The sequence below is a fragment of the Anopheles merus genome, chromosome X, assembly GCF_017562075.2.
Source record: "Anopheles merus strain MAF chromosome X, AmerM5.1, whole genome shotgun sequence".
Classification (NCBI taxonomy): Eukaryota; Metazoa; Arthropoda; class Insecta; order Diptera; family Culicidae; genus Anopheles; species Anopheles merus.
The window spans coordinates 26,415,553-26,436,150 of NC_054081.1; the positions used below are offsets into that span (position 1 = coordinate 26,415,553).

The 20,598-nt window shown below is 47.3% G+C and overlaps 3 protein-coding genes across 9 annotated transcripts in view; 2 read left to right on the forward strand and 1 right to left on the reverse strand.

Moving 5' to 3' along the window:
• The window catches only part of LOC121594777 (frequenin-1), a 105,634-nt gene that overhangs the window by 65,634 nt on the left and 19,402 nt on the right, over window positions 1–20,598 (reverse strand). For all 7 annotated transcript variants that reach the window (XM_041918423.1, XM_041918480.1, XM_041918451.1 and 4 more), the window contains exon 2: window positions 13,492–13,808. In XM_041918423.1, the coding sequence (XP_041774357.1) occupies window positions 13,492–13,555 (64 nt within the window). In that variant the 5' untranslated portion in view covers window positions 13,556–13,808. The remainder of the gene's footprint in view (window positions 1–13,491; window positions 13,809–20,598) is intronic.
• On the forward strand, window positions 15,076–17,982 carry LOC121597281. Its single transcript, XM_041922929.1, has one exon. It carries the CDS (start codon window positions 15,076–15,078, stop codon window positions 17,980–17,982), a length of 2,907 nt encoding a protein of 968 aa, XP_041778863.1.
• LOC121597290 lies at window positions 18,429–19,466 on the forward strand. Its single transcript, XM_041922941.1, has one exon. The coding sequence runs from the start codon at window positions 18,429–18,431 to the stop codon at window positions 19,464–19,466; it is 1,038 nt and encodes a 345-aa protein (XP_041778875.1).

The window sequence follows — 20,598 nt, forward strand, 5'->3', positions numbered from 1 at the left end:
TTCTGAAGAGCATACATTCGGCGACAGTTTTGCACACACACTCACACTCACACCCATGCGTAGACGGCCTCAGCATATCTGTGTAATCTACACCATACGAAAGCAAAAAAGCTTAGTGTAACAAAGTTATGCTTAATGCTTAACACGTTCAGTTTGATGGTAGGCCCCAGGGACTGCCAGTGAACTTTCCAGTAGGCCGGTTCACAATCAGCTTGCGTTCTAGATACCAGCGGAAAGGAAAGTTGATGAAAATCAGCGCCGGCTGAACGTGTTTAATGCAAATAAGGGTTCTGCGCGTTTGCACAGCAAACCCTCCAGCGTGAGCTTGCGATTCCGTAGTCATTTTTACATTGCAGCAATTGAACCTCATTGCGCTTTTTAGTTTGATTTTGAAAATGCAACTTCATCGCCGCAATGTTTGTTACGGCATTTTTAGGCGGCCACAGCAACTCATGAGCATTGTCCACACGCGAGAAAGAGATAGCGCTATGGTGGGAAAAAGCACGGACGAGGGCTGACAGCGATTGGCCGTCTGACGCACCAACACATCCAAACCTTCGACAGCGCGCTCAAGGCGAGGGTATGAGACGGAGCCAGGGACGGGCAGCTCGATGAGCTGCTCGACAAATTGCTGTTGGAGAGAAAAGGAAGCATGATAAAATTCTCAGAACTCCATGATTTCTTCCGTCGCTTTGCACAGCGGGTACATTTCCTGCGCAGGAAACTGTCCAATTTGCGCAGCGGGGTATTTTTTTGACACAAAACGACGCAAAAAACTACGCAGAAAACTGCTCGAATTTGCGCAGCGGGTACGCAGAACTGCTCGAATTTTGCCAGCGGTACGCTGGCCAGCGTATTTATTGCAGTTTTTAGGTGCGGAACGAGCGCCATCTGTTAGGAAATGGATGAACTATTTCAGACGGCGGAGCAAAAAAACGGTAAAAATTCAAATATTGGCGCCCATTCTTCCTCCTCTTCTCTCGCTTCCTTTCCCCTCCGTGCCAAGCCTTACTTGCGCTTCTGCCCGTGCCTTCCGCCGCCAGCTGATTGTGTGTATGCGTTGGTATATATGTACATTGCGGTTTTGTATGTAATGGCAAGTGTTAGCATTTATTTATTGAGTGTGACCTTGACGATGCGGGAGAAGCTGGTTCATTTTGGGATTTAAAGTGTTATCGGTGTATTGCTGGTTTATTTTATTTCGTGCCGCTGCTGACGAGACCCATTCGATGCCCATGCCAATCGATGGTGAAGAAGCCTATTTCAAACAAGCGTAGGAGAACGTCTAATACTAATCTAATATTTTTTAATTTGAACATGCTTGATGCTTCAACGACCTTCTATGCATCATGTAGCGCAGTGTATAGTGGCATAAAATATTTTTTTTTTTAAATATGCCTAAACCTGTCTCGAGTTTTCGGGCCACGACACACACACACACATACCACACAAGCGCGGGGAAAGTGATCGTTCACTCTATCATGTCGCGATCCCCCACCCCGCCCGGCGCTTTGGATGAGGATGCGATTAAGAAAGCTGAACCAGCCGTTCTACCGATACGGTAGCCGTAATCGAACATGCAGGGAGAGGGGGGGGGGTGCTTTCGTGGGTGCGTGCTTGCGTTCGCGCTTTCGCGGGTGCGTGCCTGCGTGCACGCGTACGTGCATGTGTGCATGTGTGCGTGTGTGCATGTGTGCGTGCGTACGTGTGTGCTCGCGTGCGTGCGTGTGTGCGTGTGTGTGTGTGTGTGTGTGTGTGTGTGTGTGTGTGTGTGTGTGTGTGTGTGTGTGAGACTGAGAGACACCACTACTATCGATTGGCATAACGATCTTTGCGATCGGTTTCTGCTGTTGGGGGTATTAAAAAGACACACGATCGAAGCAATCGTGCATGTGATATGTAGCACATTCTTTCCAATTCAGCTAGCGGACGCAAGTGGAATCAAAACTTGAATTGAACTCATACAAAAGAGGATTCTGAATTGGTTTACAGGGTTTCGAATCATATAAGGGGAATAGTTCAATCACTTAGGGGAATGTTGCAAATCGGTAGGGAATGTTGCAAGCAAGCTGTGGATGTTTGCAATCACTTAGGGGAGTTTTGCAATCGATTAGGGGAAGTTGCAATCGTACTGTGGAGCTGTCATCAGACTGTTCCCGATACGGATGGCGCTTCAAAGTTCTTTTTCTTATTATTATTCTTGTCAATACGGCTTACGCGATCATGTTGGCCTTTTCAGGACTTGACGTACACGTAGCCGGATAGTCAGCCCTTGCTACGGCGGACGGTTCATACGCGGTTAGAACCCACGACGAGCATGCAGATGTGAGGAATGACGGCGGTGCTGCGGGACCGCTCATATCCAGCGTGCAACTTGCATACTGCCACACTGTCTGCTGTCCGGTGCATACGCAGCAGGCAGGAGGAAGGATGCACCTTCTCAACAAAAAAACACCTTCATGAACCAGCGGCGGATCTAACGGTGGACGGACTAGGTGGTCGCCGAAGATCTCTAGTATGTAGTATGGCGTATGTTTACAAGTGGACAAAGTATAGCGACAAGGGCCCGCGGAAAGATGGTCGTTGGGGCCCTGTGGCGGGAGAACCATTCCCCCCCCCCTCCCCCCTCATGCCGGCAATAATTGTAGGGCCTGTGACTGATGATCGTAAAGGTCCCATGGCCTAAGCCCCCCTCCCCTCCTCGCTCCCTCCGCTGGCAATTTAGATATACTGTTAAATCTCCCAACAGCTGTGTGTCAGTACCCCTCCCCCGGTCATCAGTTACCATTTACAGGGGCTTCAACTCGTCTTTCAGCCTTTCATGAACTCCTTCCTTTCCGATGGATCATAAAATTTCTGAAGAGCATACATTCGGCGACAGTTTTGCACACACACTCACACTCACACCCATGCGCAGACGGCTCAGCATATCTATGTAATCTACACCATACGAAAGCAAAAAAGCTTAGTGTAACAAAGTTATGCTTAATGCTTAACACGTTCAGTTTGATGGCAGGCCCCAGGGACTGCCAGTGAACTTTCCAGTATGCCGGTTTCACAATCAGCTTGCGTTCTAGATACCAGCGGAAAGGAAAGTTGATGAAAATCAGCGCCGGGCTGAACGTGTTAATGCAAATAAGGGTTCTGCGCGTTGCACAGCAAACCCTCCAGCGTGAGCTAGCGATTCCGTAGTCATTTTTACATTGCAGCAATTGAACTCATTGCGCTTTTTTAGTTTGATTTGTGAAAATGCAACTTCATCGCCGCAATGTTTGTTAACGGCATTTTTAGGCGCCACAGCAACTCATGAGCATAGTCCACACGCGAGAAAGAGATAGCGCTATGGTGGGAAAAGCACGGACGAGGGCTGACAGCGATTGGCCGTCTGACGCACCAACACATCCAAACCTTCGACAGCGCGCTCAGGCGAGGAGTATGAGGCGGAGCCAGGGACGGGCAGCTCGACGAGCTGCTCGACAAATATGCCGTTGGAGAGAAAAGGAAGGAATGATAAAATTCTCAGAACTCCATGATTTCTTCCGTCGCTTTGCACAGCGGGCCGCTACTCAAATTCGAGCAGTTTCCTGCGCAGGAAATGTACCAAAGCCTGCGCTGGCCTGCGCAGATTTTGACTGGTCTCCCGCGCGGGACTTCAGCGATTCCTGCGCAGGCCTGCGCAGGGTTTAGCGCCATCTGTTGGCGAAATGGATGAACTATTTATGGCGGCGGAGCAAAAAAAACGGTCAAAATTTAAAATTATTGGCGCCCATTTTCTCGTCCGCTTCTTCTCCCTCCCTCACCCTGCCTTGCCTTACTTGCGCTTCAGCCCGTGCCTTCCGCCGCCAGCTGATTGGGTGTTGTGGTGTATGCGTTGATTCATGTATGTGCATTGCGGTTGTGTATTGTTATGGTGGGTGTTAGCATTTATTAATTAGTGTGTGACCTTGAGACGCTGAGGGAGAAGCTGGATTGGGATTCAAAGTGTTATCGGTGTATTGATGGTTTATTTTATTTCGCGCCGCTGCTGATGAGACCATTCGATGCCCCTGCCAATTGAGGGTGAAGAAGCCTATTTAAAACAAGCGTAGGAGAACGTCTAACACTAATCTAATATTTTTTAATTTGAACATGTTAGATGCTTTAACGACCTTCTAAGCATCATGTAGCACAGTGTATAATGGAAAGAAAATAACTTTTTTTTAATGTGCAGAAATCTGTCACGAGTTTTCGGGTCGCAACACACACACACAGCGCGGGGAAAGTGACCGTTAACTCTATCATGTCGCGATCCCCACCCCGCCCGGCGCTTTGGATGAGGATGCGATTAAAGAAAGCTGAACCAGCCGTTCTACCGATACGGTAGCCGTAATCGAACATGCAGGGAGAGGGGGGGGGGAGTGCGTGCTTGCGTTCGCGCTTTCGTGGGTGCGTGCTTGCGTTCGCGCTTTCGCGGGTGCGTGCCTGCGTGCACGCGTACGTGCATGTGTGCATGTGTGCGTGCGTACGTGTGTGTGCGTGTGCGTGTGCGTGTGCGTGTGTGTGTGTGTGTGTGTGTGTGTGTGTGTGTGTGGTGTGTGTGTGTGTGTGGTGTGTGTGTGTGTGTGTGTGTTGTGTGTGTGTGTGTGTGTGTGTGTTGTGTGTGGTGTGTGTGTGGTGTGTGTGTGTGTGTGTGTGTGTTTGTTTGTGTGTGTTTGTTTGTGTGTGTGTGTGCGTGCGTGTGGAAACGCCAAAACTATTTGATTCTGATGCGTACATTTTCATCCACTGCGGCTACAAAGTCCATGCATTTTCGATTTCGCTACCTGAGAGACAACACAACTATCGGATTGACACCACGATCTTTGCGATCGGTTCTGCTGTTGGGGGTATTAAAAAGACACACGATCGAAGCAATCGTGCATGTGATATGTAGCACATTTCTTTCCAATTCAGCTAGCGGACGCAAGCGGAATCAAAACTTGAATTGAACTCATACAAAAGAGGATTCTGGATTGGTTTATTACGGTGGGCATATGGTGCTGCACCTGTCCGTCCAGAATCTCGCGGCTTGTTGACTTAGAGTCGGTATTATGACGCCGTGCGACCGGCACTGCCTTGGAATGGGTAAGGCTCGGTAGGTTTATGTCCTTTGTTCAAGTGTATTCCGTGCATTTGTTGCGCCACGGCGATAGACCCGGCAGCAATAAAGTCATAACAAACTCTTTCCCGGTACGGATGGCGCTTCAAAGTTCTTTTTCTTATTATTATTCTTGTCATTACGGCTTACGCGATCATGTTGGCCTTTTCAGGACTTGACGTACACGTAGCCGGATAGTCAGCCCTTGCTACGGCGGACGGTTCATACGCGGTTAGAACCACGACGAGCATGCAGATGTGAGGAATGACGGCGGTGCTGCGGGACCGCTCATATCCAGCGTGCAACTTGCATACTGCCACACTGTCTGCTGTCCGGTGCATACGCAGCAGGCAGGAGGAAGGATGCACCTTCTCACAAAAAAAACACCTTCATGAACCAGCGGCGGATCTAACGGTGGACGGACTAGGTGGTCGCCGAAGATCTCTAGTATGTAGTATGGCGTATGTTTACAAGTGGACAAAGTATTAGCGACAAGGGCCCGCGGAAAGATGGTCGTTGGGGCCCCGTGGCGGGAGAACCATTTGCCCCCCCCCCCCCCCCCCTCATGCCGGCAATAATTGTAGGGCCTGTGACTGATGATCGTAAAGGTCCCATGGCCTAAGCCCCCTCCCCCCCTCCCTCCCTCCGCTGGCAATTTAGATATACTGTTAAATCTCCCAACAGCTGTGTGTCAGTACCCCTCACCCGGTCATCAGTTACCATTTACAGGGCTTCAACTCGTCTTTCAGTCTTTCATGAACTCCTTCCTTTCCGATGGATCATAAAATTTCTGAAGAGCATACATTCGGCGACAGTTTTGCACACACACTCACACTCACACCCATGCGTAGACGGCTCAGCATATCTGTGTAATCTACACCATACGAAAGCAAAAAAGCTTAGTGTAACAAAGTTATGCTTAATGCTTAACACGTTCAGTTTGATGGTAGGCCCCAGGGACTGCCAGTGAACTTTCCAGTATACCGGTTTCACAATCAGCTTGCGTTCTAGATACCAGCGGAAAGGAAAGTTGATGAAAATCAGCGCCGGGCTGAACGTGTTAATGCAAATAAGGGTTCTGCGCGTTGCACAGCAAACCCTCCAGCGTGAGCTAGCGATTCCGTAGTCATTTTTACATTGCAGCAATTGAACTCATTGCGCTTTTTAGTTTGATTTGTGAAAATGCAACTTCATCGCCGCAATGTTTGTTAACGGCATTTTTAGGCGCCACAGCAACTCATGAGCATAGTCCACACGCGAGAAAGAGATAGCGCTATGGTGGGAAAAAGCACGGACGAGGGCTGACAGCGATTGGCCGTCTGACGCACCACACACATCCAAACCTTCGACAGCGCGCTCAGGCGAGGGGTATGAGACGGAGCCAGGGACGGGCAGCTCGATGAGCTGCTCGACAAATATGCTGTTGGAGAGAAAAGGAAGGCATGATAAAATTCTCAGAACTCCATGATTTCTTCCGTCGCTTTGCACAGCGGGTACATTTCCTGCGCAGGAAACTGCTCGAATTTGCGCAGCGGGGTATTTTTTGACACAAAACGACGCAAAAAACTACCCGCTGTGCAAAGCGACGAAAGAAATCATGGAGTTCTGAGAATTTTATCATGCCTTCCTTTTCTCTCCAACGGCATATTTGTCGAGCAGCTCGTCGAGCTGCCCGTCCCTGGCTCCGCCTCATTCCCCTCGCCTGAGCGCGCTGTCGAAGGTTTGGATGTGTTGGTGCGTCAGACGGCCAATCGCTGTCAGCCCTCGTCCGTGCTTTTTCCCACCATAGCGCTATCTCTTTCTCGCGTGTGGACTATGCTCATGAGTTGCTGTGGCGCCTAAAAATGCCGTTAACAAACATTGCGGCGATGAAGTTGCATGTTCACAAATCAAACTAAAAAAGCGGAATGAGTTCAATTGCTGCAATGTAAACATGACTACGGAATCGCTAGCTCACGCTGGAGGGTTTGCTGTGCAACGCGCAGAACCCTTATTTGCATTAACACGTTCAGCCCGGCGCTGATTTTCATCAACTTTCCTTTCCGCTGGTACTGGAAAGTTCACTGGCAGTCCCTGGGGCCTGCCATCAAACTGAACGTGTTAAGCATTAAGCATAACTTTGTTACACTAAGCTTTTTTGCTTTCGTATGGTGTAGATTACATAGATATGCTGAGCCGTCTGCGCATGGGTGTGAGTGTGAGTGTGTGTGCAAAACTGTCGCCGAATGTATGCTCTTCAGAATTTTATGATCCATCGGAAAGGAAGGAGTTCATGAAAGGCTGAAAGACGAGTTGAAGCCCCTGTAAATGGTAACTGATGACCGGGGGAGGGGTACTGACACACAGCTGTTGGGAGATTTAACAGTATATCTAAATTGCCAGCGGAGGGAGGGAGGAGGGGAGGTGGCTTAGGCCATGGGACCTTTACGATCATCAGTCACAGGCCCTACAATTATTGCCGGCATGAGGGGGAGGGGGGGTGGGAAATGGTTCTCCAGCCACAGGGCCCCAACGACCATCTTTCCGCGGGCCCTTGTCGCTAATACTTTGTCCACTTGTAAACATACGCCATACTACATACTAGAGATCTTCGGCGACCACCTAGTCCGTCCACCGTTAGATCCGCCGCTGGTTCATGAAGGTGTTTTTTTTGAGAAGGTGCATCCTTCCTCCTGCCTGCTGCGTATGCACCGGACAGCAGACAGTGTGGCAGTATGCAAGTTGCACGCTGGATATGAGCGGTCCCGCAGCACCGCCGTCATTCCTCACATCTGCATGCTCGTCGTGGGTTCTAACCGCGTATGAACCGTCCGCCGTAGCAAGGGCTGACTATTCGGCTACGTGTACGTCAAGTCCTGAAAAGGCCAACATGATCGCGTAAGCCGTATTGACAAGAATAATAATAAGAAAAAGAACTTTGAAGCGCCATCCGTATCGGGAACAGTCTGATGACAGCTCCACAGTACGATTGCAACATTCCCCTAATCGATTGCAAAACTCCCCTAAGTGATTGCAAACATCCACAGCTTGCTTGCAACATTCCCCTACCGATTTGCAACATTCCCCTAAGTGATTGAACTATTCCCTTATATGATTCGAAACCCTGTAAACCAATCCAGAATCCTCTTTTGTATGAGTTCAATTCAAGTTTTGATTCCACTTGCGTCCGCTAGCTGAATTGGAAAGAAATGTGCTACATATCACATGCACGATTGCTTCGATCGTGTGTCTTTTTAATACCCCCAACAGCAGAACCGATCGCAAAGATCGTTATGCCAATCCGATAGTAGTGTTGTCTCTCAGGTCTCACACACACACACACACACACGCACACACACACGCACACACGCACGCACGCGAGCACACACGTACGCACGCACACATGCACACACGCACACATGCACACATGCACGTACGCAGGCACGCACCCGCGAAAGCGCGAACGCAAGCACGCACCCACGAAAGCGCGAACGCAAGCACGCACCCACGAAAGCACCCCCCCCCCTCTCCCTGCATGTTCGATTACGGCTACCGTATCGGTAGAACGGCTGGTTCAGCTTTCTTTAATCGCATCCTCATCCAAAGCGCCGGGCGGGGTGGGGGATCGCGACATGATAGAGTGAACGATCACTTTCCCCGCGCTGTGTATGTGTGTGTGTGTGTCGTGGCCCGAAAACTCGAGACAGGTTTAGGCATATTTAAAAAAAATATTTTATTGCCACTATACACTGCGCTACATGATGCATAGAAGGTCGTTGAAGCATCAAGCATGTTCAAATTAAAAAATATTAGATTAGTATTAGACGTTCTCCTACGCTTGTTTGAAATAGGCTTCTTCACCATCGATTGGCATGGGCATCGAATGGTCTCGTCAGCAGCGGCACGAAATAAAATAAACCAGCAATACACCGATAACACTTTAAATCCCAAAATGAACCAGCTTCTCCCGCATCGTCAAGGTCACACTCAATACATAAATGCTAACACTTGCCAATTACAATACAAAACCGCAATGTACATATATACCAACGCATACACACAATCAGCTGGCGGCGGAAGGCACGGGCAGAAGCGCAAGTAAGGCTTGGCACGGAGGGGAAAGGAAGCGAGAGGAAGAGGAGGAAGAATGGGCGCCAATATTTTTGAATTTTTTACCGTTTTTTTGCTCCGCCGTCTGAAATAGTTCATCCATTTCCTCAACAGATGGCGCTCGTTCCGCACCTAAAAACTGCAATAAATACGCTGGCCAGCGTAGTTTCGGCTGAAGTCTAGCGCATTTTTTTGCGTATTTTTTGACACAAAACGACGCAAAAAACTACGCAGAAAACTGCTCGAATTTGCGCAGCGGGTACGCAGAAAACTGCTCGAATTTGCGCAGCGGGTACGCAGAAAACTGCTCGAATTTGCGCAGCGGGTACGCTGGCCAGCGTATTTATTGCAGTTTTTAGGTGCGGAACGAGCGCCATCTGTTGAGGAAATGGATGAACTATTTCAGACGGCGGAGCAAAAAAACGGTAAAAAATTCAAAAATATTGGCGCCCATTCTTCCTCCTCTTCCTCTCGCTTCCTTTCCCCTCCGTGCCAAGCCTTACTTGCGCTTCTGCCCGTGCCTTCCGCCGCCAGCTGATTGTGTGTATGCGTTGGTATATATGTACATTGCGGTTTTGTATTGTAATTGGCAAGTGTTAGCATTTATTTATTGAGTGTGACCTTGACGATGCGGGAGAAGCTGGTTCATTTTGGGATTTAAAGTGTTATCGGTGTATTGCTGGTTTATTTTATTTCGTGCCGCTGCTGACGAGACCATTCGATGCCCATGCCAATCGATGGTGAAGAAGCCTATTTCAAACAAGCGTAGGAGAACGTCTAATACTAATCTAATATTTTTTAATTTGAACATGCTTGATGCTTCAACGACCTTCTATGCATCATGTAGCGCAGTGTATAGTGGCAATAAAATATTTTTTTTTAAATATGCCTAAACCTGTCTCGAGTTTTCGGGCCACGACACACACACACACACATACACAGCGCGGGGAAAGTGATCGTTCACTCTATCATGTCGCGATCCCCCACCCCGCCCGGCGCTTTGGATGAGGATGCGATTAAAGAAAGCTGAACCAGCCGTTCTACCGATACGGTAGCCGTAATCGAACATGCAGGGAGAGGGGGGGGGGGGTGCTTTCGTGGGTGCGTGCTTGCGTTCGCGCTTTCGCGGGTGCGTGCCTGCGTGCACGCGTACGTGCATGTGTGCATGTGTGCGTGTGTGCATGTGTGCGTGCGTACGTGTGTGCTCGCGTGCGTGCGTGTGTGCGTGTGTGTGTGTGTGTGTGTGTGTGTGTGAGACCTGAGAGACAACACTACTATCGGATTGGCATAACGATCTTTGCGATCGGTTCTGCTGTTGGGGGTATTAAAAAGACACACGATCGAAGCAATCGTGCATGTGATATGTAGCACATTTCTTTCCAATTCAGCTAGCGGACGCAAGTGGAATCAAAACTTGAATTGAACTCATACAAAAGAGGATTCTGGATTGGTTTACAGGGTTTCGAATCATATAAGGGAATAGTTCAATCACTTAGGGGAATGTAGCAAATCGGTAGGGGAATGTTGCAAGCAAGCTGTGGATGTTTGCAATCACTTAGGGGAGTTTTGCAATCGATTAGGGGAATGTTGCAATCGTACTGTGGAGCTGTCATCAGACTGTTCCCGATACGGATGGCGCTTCAAAGTTCTTTTTCTTATTATTATTCTTGTCAATACGGCTTACGCGATCATGTTGGCCTTTTCAGGACTTGACGTACACGTAGCCGGATACTCAACTCTTGCTACGGCGGACAGTTCAAACGCGGTTAGAACCCACGACGGACATGCAGATGTGAGAAATGGCGGCGGTGCTGCGGGACCGCTCCTATCCAGTGTGCACCCTGCATACTGCCACACTGTCTCCTGCCCGGTGCATACGCTGCAGGCAGGGGGAAGGATGCACCTGCACAATAAACAAAACCACCGTCATGAACTAGCGGCGGATCTAACGGTAGACGGACTAGGCGGTCGCCGAAGATCTCAAATCTGTAGTATGCCGTATGTCTACAAGTGGACAGAATATTAGCGACAGGGGCCCCGGAAAGATGGTCGTAGGGGCCCCGTTGCTCGAGAACCATTTGCACTCTTCCCCCCCCCCCCCCCCCCCCATCATGCCGGCAACAATGTTAGCGCCTGTGACCGATGATCGTAGGGGTCCCATGGCCACCCCCCCCCCCTTCCCACCGGCAATTTAAGTATACTATTCAATCTCCCAACAGCTGTGTGCCAGTACCCCTCCTCCCGGTCATCATTTACCATTTACAGGGGCCTCAACTCGTCTTTCAGCCTTTCATGAACTCCTTCCTTTCCGATGGATCATAACATTCCGGAAGAGCATACATTCGGCGACAGTTTTGCACACACACGCTAACACACCCTTGCGCAGACGGCTTAGCAGATTTGTGTAATCTACATCATACGAAAGCAAAAGCTTAGTGTAACAAAGTTATGGTTAATGCTTAAAATGTTCAGTTCGATGGCAGGCCCCAGGGACTGCCAGTGAACTTTCCAGTATATTGGTTTCACAATCAGCTTGCGTTCTAGATGCCGGCGGAATATAATGTTCATGAAAATCAGCGCCGGGTTGAATGTTTTAATGCGGATTAGGGTTCTGCGCGTTGCACAGCAAACCCTCCAGCGTGAGTTAGCGATTCTGTAGTCAATTTTACATTGCAGCGTTTGAACTTATTGCGCTTTTTTTGTTTGATTGGTGAAAATGCAACTTCATCGCCACAATGTTTGTTAACGTCTTTTTTAAGCGCCATAACAGCTCGCGAGCATTGACCACACGCGAGAAAGAGATAGCGCTATGCAAGGAATGATCACGGACGACGGCTGACAGCGATTGGCCGTCTGACGCACCAACACATCCAAACCTTCGACAGCGCGCTCAGGCGAGGGGAATGAGGCGGAGCCAGGGACGGGCAGCTCGACGAGCTGCTTGACAAATTCGTCGTTGGAGAGAAAAAGAAGGCATGATAAAATTCTCCGAACGCCTTGATTTCTTCCGTCGCTTTGCACAGCGGTATGATTTCTTACGTCGCTTTGCACAGCGGGAAGGGATCGCTGGACCGCAATATCGTGGGTTCACAATTCATTATTCTTCACTGTATCGACCCGGTTCGGACGGAACAAAATTATATTCAGACTGCGAGGAGAGACGAACACAAGTTTGGTTGCAGTGAACGGTGTGGGAGGAGGAAGTTCTTTCACTTTTCGCTCATGGAGCGGAAATGTTTGGTTCGGTTCGTCACTTTTACTTCGTAGTAATGGCCAGCGGATCGAAACGAATGGTTCGGAGGACTTGGATCCACTGCGTTCAAAAACCAAGGATGTTCCATTGAAAATGGAACATTGCTTTTGCTCTCATTTAAAAGTGTTAACTACATACAGGAAACTAATCAACTTTGGGGTTTCACTTGTTTTGTAACGATTTAGCGAAGTTCAGATAGGCATCAGCTTTTCAGTTGGACGTCGACTGTTTACTTACAGTTAAATAAAGTTCAAAGATGGCGCAAACTTATTTATTTGGGTTCTCCAAATCTGTTTATGTACTAACCCAAGCTCCCGACCACGCTGGTTTTCGCTGGTCTTTTCGGGGATAATTCGTTAACGAATTCCCGAAAAGACCAACAAAATACAGGTCATTTTCGGGGATAGTCAACACACGTGAAAGATGAACCCATGCAAAAAAGAGCTAAAAATAGAAATGAACATTCGGATTCACTCCCTCCACTCATGTTCCAATTCATGCTCATGCTTCATCCTTGATGCTACCAACCACATCGCTAGTTCTACTTCGAATCACTTTGCCAGTTGCGCCACCATATTATTATTCATTATCGTGCTATTTACTGGTTTGGTTGTATGAAGGGGTACTGATACTAAATGAATGAAAAGAAATAAATAAAACAATAAAAATAACAGATTAACTATTAAACACGCATTTCTAACAATGAGTAAATGGGTTTAAAGTTATTGGAGGTGGATGTTTTAAAAATTAAATAAAACTTTAAATCATCAATCAAAACAATAAAAATGGAATTGAACTCAGGTCGACCATGGTACAAACATTACACCATTAACATTTGACCATAACTACTTCATGAACATGAATTGTTATCTATCACTTTTAAACCCTTCAAATATAGTACAATGAACAAAGAGATGTGTAAAAGTTCATCGATGCGTGTGAGAGAGTAGGGCTGATGAATAGAGAGAGATGGTATGAGTTTGTGTTCATTATCCCCGAAAAATTTCGCTTGGGAAGAGACTTTAATACTTACAATACGTTGCTGTCGTCAGACGATCGATGGCGTCTTGTTTTAGTTTGGAGTTTTTCTTTCCCATTGCTGCGATTAGTTGTTGTACCTTTTCGTTGCAGTGCTTTTTTAGTCGTGTCTAACACAAAAACGTTACTTTAAACTGGATTTGAATATTGGTTTTAAGGAAATTAAACTTGTACTTTTATTAGATTTACGCTAATTTTTTATACGATTGTAACCACAGCACTTTTTTCAATGTTATATATTTTTCTCACTCATCACTCATTTCTGACTCACTCTCAATATGAATATATCACGTGAATTCACTATCAAAAAACCTGAAATAAAAATAAAATAATCAGGAATCATGTGAAAGACTAGTTATATAGTGAAGTGTCTTACTTTAAACTTTTTTACACAGTGCCCTCCATAGCTATATAAAGAATACATTAAAACCCCTTATCACTAGTTTAATTTCGAATGACTCACTCGTTACACACAAAACTCGTTATTCGAGAGGCACTTTTTCATACAATTTGTATAAAAAGTGAATTAATTGATTCCATGTCATGAAAATTGGATCTATATACAAAGCCACGTAACGTGGTCATCTCGCGCCCTTGGCAGAAACATAGCCTAGCGCCCATTTCTCTTTTTTCATTTTTTCAGAGATACCCTCAGCCCCTCACTCTCTTGTTGTTTCTCCCTACAAACGAAACCCAAATATTACAGGGTTTCACACTTTATCTGAAGACCGCGGGACCCCTTCCCGAATCTGTATTAGCCAATGCCAAGACTGCGATATGTTGCTTGAAAACGTTGATGATACCTTCAGTTTGCATCGGATGCAATGCTGAATCTGCGGCACATTTCTCGAACACTGTTTGAATTTCAATGTATATATTTATTTGAATTATATTATGGCATGAATTATGGGATTATGGTAACGGGATTAGAAACAGACAACACTTGAAGGCTACAATATAAACAGGGAAATAGATGAGGATGAAATGAACTATGTAATGAATTATAGCATGTACAAATGAACTCAAACGGACAAGTGAATACACATTAGCAAAGTGAAAGTTCAACCGCCTACACGTTATTTTTCTTATTCCCAAAATATCACAAGTTTTCCTCCAATTTCACACCCGGTGTAATTTTCTACATTTGGTCCTTCGAACCGGATTGTGAAAGGAAGCACTACGTGCAGTGAAAATTTGTGTACGGACACTACGTGGCCTTAATTTTGGGAAAACGGCACTCCGTGACCGTTGGTGTGAACCAAAGTGTGGACTTATTCGTTTGCTATCCGTTGTGTTGCGCAAATCACAACGTGGGTTGCCCCGCTATCACGGGCAAATCTGACTTTAGTGTGCTGTGATTCTTGTTTCGTTTTTTCCGTGTTGATAAAAACATTTCGTGCGTGCGTATTCTAGTTCGTGAGAAAGGTGACGCCGACCGTTGGAACCATTGCGAAAACCGCCATCCTTGTAAGCAACCATTAGCGCATCAAGCTCACGCCAATCGTGATCGTCGTTGCGTACAACTTTCGTGCAAGCTGTGCGAAGTCAGTGAACTTTCGCGCCAATTCTTAAAATAAAAATGGAGAAGAAGTTGAAATCGGTGCAACTGAAAAGGCATCAAGCGGTCGAATTGGTGAAAAGTATAGAACAGTTTACGATCGGCTACGTCGAGGAAAATGCCAGTGAAATACCAGTGTGTTTGGAACAACTAGAAAGGTATTATGAGGACTTCCTACATGCAAATGCGAAAGTGATGGAACTCGATGAGGAGGCCACAGATGCGAGTGTAACTGAGCGGTGTGATATGGATACACGGTATCGTCGCGTTAAGGGCTTTCTTCTACGAAAGCAACCACCTCCTACGGCCGCGCAAAATATGTCGAATGAGTCGATGCTATTAGCGAGCTCGACTCTCAATAGTTCGGGACGATCAGGTGCAGTAAATTTGCGGCTTCCAAAAATCGAATTGCCTACGTTCGATGGCGATTCCACCAAGTGGTTAACGTTCCGCGACCGATTTGTGGCGATGATCGACAGTGCCAGTGAGATACCGAATATAATGAAGCTGCAGTATCTGCTGTCCTCCTTGAAGGGCGAGGTTGGTTTGCTTTTCGAGCACACCACATTGACAGCAGACAATTACGAGGTGACGTGGGCTGCCTTGCTGAAGCGGTACGATAATCCACGTACGCTGATCCGGGAGTACTATCGGAAAATTCATCACCTGCCGGCCGTGAGCTGTGACAACGTGGACGATTTGGCGCTGCTCGTCGATGAATTCACGCGGCATGTGAACGGGCTGAAGAAGCTCGACGAACCGGTGGACACCTGGGACACGCCACTCGCCAACCTGCTTCTGATGAAGCTGGATTCGTCGACCATTCTGGCATGGGAGAACCACTCAGCACAACATAAAAAAGATAAGTACAAGGAATTAGTAGACTTTTTGCAAGATCGTGTACGAATATTAAAATCATCGCGCGAGTTTTCCAATAACGGTGACGGCAGTTTGAGAATGGTGGCCGGCAACAGAAGGGTCTCCGACCATAGGCCGAGAATTGTGGGCAATGCTGCAACTGCAAGGAGAACTTCGCCGAATGTTTCAGCTCAACAGTGTGTTTTGGGTTGTGCAGAGCTTCACAATCTGCGCAATTGTCCTGCATTCTTGCGAAAGGACGTACAGCAACGCCGTGAAGTAGCCACCCGTGAGCGACTGTGTTGGAACTGCCTCAATCGCAGTCATCATGTGAGGGATTGTCGTTCCGCGTTTAAATGCACTACGTGCAACGCACGCCATCACTCCTTGCTGCACGTAACGCCAATTGTCACAATGGTTGCGCAGTCGGATGATGAAGTGGTTCTGCTGGAAACAGTCCAACTACAACTGGTAGATGATCATGGCAATAAACATACAGCACGAGCACTGTTAGATTCCGGATCGATGTGCAACTTTATCTCCGAATCTATGGCCCATCGACTGTTGATACCGCTGTCCAAAGTAAGCATTGCTGTATCGGGTATAGGGCAAATCAAACAGCACGTAAAGGGTTCCATCACAGCGACCGTTCGATCGCTAGGAGAAGACTTCCATTCGTCAATGGAATTTCTAGTGCTCAAGACTCCGTCAGCTGAAATTCCAACCATTCCCTTAAACATTGCGAAATGGAACATCCCAAACGTACAGTTGGCAGACTCGTCTTTCCACGTTCCGGGAAAGGTCGATGTTGTAATTGGTGGAAACACGTTCTGGGAGATACATACTGGAAGGAAACAGTCATTGGGTAACGGAAGGCCATGGCTGATAGAAACTGCGTTTGGATGGGCGGTCTCGGGGAATACTTCCCAACTTGCTGGCCCCAATCTACGATTGTGTCACACGGCCGCCAACGAAGGTGCCATCGAACGCTTGCTCCAGCGGTTTTGGGAGGCTGAGAGTATTATGGAAGGTCCTGCCTTGTCAATTGAGGAGGACATGTGCGAAAAACATTACGTAGCTACCACGAGCCGTAATGCACAAGGTCGCTACATTGTGTCTTTGCCGCGAAGCCCCAAACCTGAAAGAACGCTGGGTTTGTCAAAAGAGATAGCAGATAATCGTTTACTGGGTGTAGAACGTCGACTGAAGGCCAATCCTGAAATGGAAAGGGAATATATTAAATTTATGAGAGAGTATGAGTCGTTGGGACACATGATCAAACTCACGGAACCCGTTGATGACAACAAACCACATTGCTACATTCCTCATCACGCGGTAGTCAAAGAGACCAGCACAACAACCAAGGTGCGTGTTGTTTTTGATGCATCCTGCAAAACAACATCTGGCTACTCGCTAAACGATACTCTGCTGATTGGTCCAACAGTGCAGGATGATCTGCTTACAATCATCCTACGCTTTCGAAAACACGCTGTCGCAATAGTGGCAGACGTAGAGAAAATGTACCGGCAGATTCGTCATTGTGAAAACGATCGAAATCTATTGCGCATACGTTACCGTGAATGTCCCTCCGATCCCATTTCCACGTATGAGTTGCAAACGGTGACCTACGGTACCGCAACAGCACCATTTCTAGCTACTCGAACGCTACAACAAATTGCGCACGACCACAAACAACAATACCCTTTGGCAGCCGACCCAGTGCTACATGACTTTTATGTGGATGATTTGTTGACTGGAGCAGAAGATGTAGTAGAGGCCGTTGGAATGCGAACGCAAATTTCGCAAATGCTTGAATCGGCAGGTTTCCTCTCGAAGAAGTGGGCATCTAACGTCTCCGAAGCGCTTGAAGGAGTTCCGAGCGACGATCTAGCGATCAAACCAGTTCTAGACTGGCAGGAAGATCAAGCGATTTCAACATTGGGCTTGGTTTGGGAACCGTCTAACGACATGCTACGGTTCACAGTCGACCTTCCACGACCAGCTCAAGAGCTTACGCGAAGTTTGGTCTTGTCTTACACGGCCAGAATCTTCGATCCCTGGGCCTACTAGGGCCAACGGTAATACTTGCCAAAATGTTTCTGCAGCGATTATGGGGGTTGAAGCAAGACGGCAAAACGCTTGATTGGGGTCGCGCTCTACCAATGGACCTGCAAGAGGAATGGAGAAAGCTGCACAATACATTGTACTCGCTACGCGAATTACGAGTGCCTCGGTTTGTTTCACAATCCGGCACAGAATACCTGCAGCTACATGTATTCGCTGATGCTTCACAAGGAGCATATGGAGCATGCTGCTATGTACGAGCAGTATCCGCAAGAGGCATCCAGGTCAGATTACTAGCTGCCAAGTCCAAGGTGGTAGCGTTAGCAAACACGAACTCAATCGCCCGGTTGGAGTTGTGTGCAGCACGGCTAGCAGTACACCTATTTCAGAAGGTGGTTTCTGCACTCATGGTGTCAGCTACGGCTATCTGTTGGACAGATTCGATGACAGTAATGCACTGGCTGAACTCATCACCGCGTCGCTGGAAACCATTTGTGGCCAACAGGGTGGCACAAATACAGGAAGAAACGCGTATCTCCAGCTGGCGTCATGTTCCTGGAGTTGATAACCCGGCGGATGACATCTCGCGCGGGCTGAGTCCGGAAGAATTGCTGCAGTGTACACGTTGGTGGCATGGACCGAGTTGGCTGTCCTACGGACAAGAGAAGTGGCCCCATGATCAACCGGCGATGAAGGAAGGCGAGGCTGACATCGAAGAGCGACTGGCAGTCTCACACATTGTCACTACATCTACGATGTGTGATTTTAGCAACATACTGTTCGCCAAATACTCAAGGTATGGCAAGTTAAGGAGAGTTGTGGCTTTCTGCTTGCGGTTCATCACAACGCTTAAGGCAACCAAGGCATCATCGTGCAAGCGCGTTAAGGTAAAGGCGGACATCAAGACGTTGCTGCACTCCGTTCCACCGCTTACAGCAGAGGAGCTACAGCAAGCCGAGCTGCGTTTGTGCCAGCTAGCACAACAGGAGTCGTTCGCGGAAGAGCTGGTCGATCTACAACGAGGGAAGCAGGTTAGTGCGAGATCAAAGCTGAAGTGGTTGTCCCCATACATCGACGCACAGGGTGTGTTACGTGTCGGTGGCCGGCTAGGTAATGCCAACATCCCAGAGGCAACGAAGCATCCGACAGTTCTTGCAGCATCACATCGTCTGTCAGTGCTATTGGCAGAAAGGGTCCATCAGCAGGAAATGCACGCCGGACCACAAGCAATGTTAACCATACTGCGGCAGAAGTTTTGGTTAATTGGAGGCCGAAATATGGTAAAGCGTGTGTATCACCAGTGCCACACTTGCTTTAGAAACAAGCCGACGTTGGTGAAACAGGCGGTAGCGGATTTGCCTGAGTCACGGGTAACACCAACGAGACCGTTTGCTGAAGTCCACCATCCGCAATCGCAGTCCCACCAAGGCGTATATCGCAATATTCGTCTGCTTCGCGACCAGGGCAGTTCATATCGAACTGGTGAGTGATCTCACATCGACTGCATTTTTGGCTGCATTACGTCGTTTTGTCGCGCGGAGAGGGAAGGTTGCTGAATTGCATTCAGACAATGCAACAACATTCAAGGGGGCAGCGCATGAACTGCATCGTATCTACAAGATGCTAAAAATCGATGAGGTTGATAGGAGAGAGATTTTTGATTGGTGCGCCGAAAATGAGATGGTGTGGAAATTTATCCCTCCGCGTGCACCTCATTTCGGAGGTCTTTGGGAAGCGGCAGTAAAATCGGCCAAAAAGCACCTTCTAAAAACAATAGGAGTTAGTAGCATTCTTTATTTGAATTTATGGCATTTTTGAAATTTTAAAAAGAATTCTCTTTTGGTGGCCGGAATGTTTGAATTTCAATGTATATATTTATTTGAATTATATTATGGCATGAATTATGGGATTATGGTAACGGGATTAGAAACAGACAACACTTGAAGGCTACAATATAAACAGGGAAATAGATGAGGATGAAATGAACTATGTAATGAATTATAGCATGTACAAATGAACTCAAACGGACAAGTGAATACACATTAGCAAAGTGAAAGTTCAACCGCCTACACGTTATTTTTCTTATTCCCAAAATATCACAAGTTTTCCTCCAATTTCACACCCGGTGTAATTTTCTACAAACACACCGTTCCGCGCCGAGGACATGCGATCGAATAATGTTTTACACGTATGAGCTTTGTGCACATTAGTGTACTGGAAACACCCAATTATTCTTTTCATGTTTTTAATCACTAAACAAACAAGAAAGCCGGTCTCGTAATACAGTCGTCAAATCGTACGACTTAACAACATGCACGTTATGGGTTCAAGCCCCAAATGGAGCGTGTCGCCATACGTAGGACTTGACTATCCTGCTATGGGGGGATCAATAACTCACTGAAAGCCAAGCCCACAGTTAGTGGGATAGACAGGCCTTGACCGACAACCGTTGTTGAGCCAAAATAAAAAAAACGAACAAAAAAAAAACAAAAACTTTTCCAAAATCATCTTATCAAACGAAAAAAATATATACCGAATAACGTTTTTGTTAAAGTCAAAGTTACAAGCCGGTCTCATTGTACAGTCGTCAACTCCTACGCCTTAACAACATGCCCGTCATGG

Excerpts from the sequence above, each read along its gene's own strand:
- LOC121597290 (XM_041922941.1), top strand. The coding sequence starts at position 18,429 with ATGCACTGGCTGAACTCATCACCGCGTCGCTGGAAACCATTTGTGGCC.
- LOC121597281 (XM_041922929.1), top strand. The coding sequence starts at position 15,076 with ATGGAGAAGAAGTTGAAATCGGTGCAACTGAAAAGGCATCAAGCGGTC.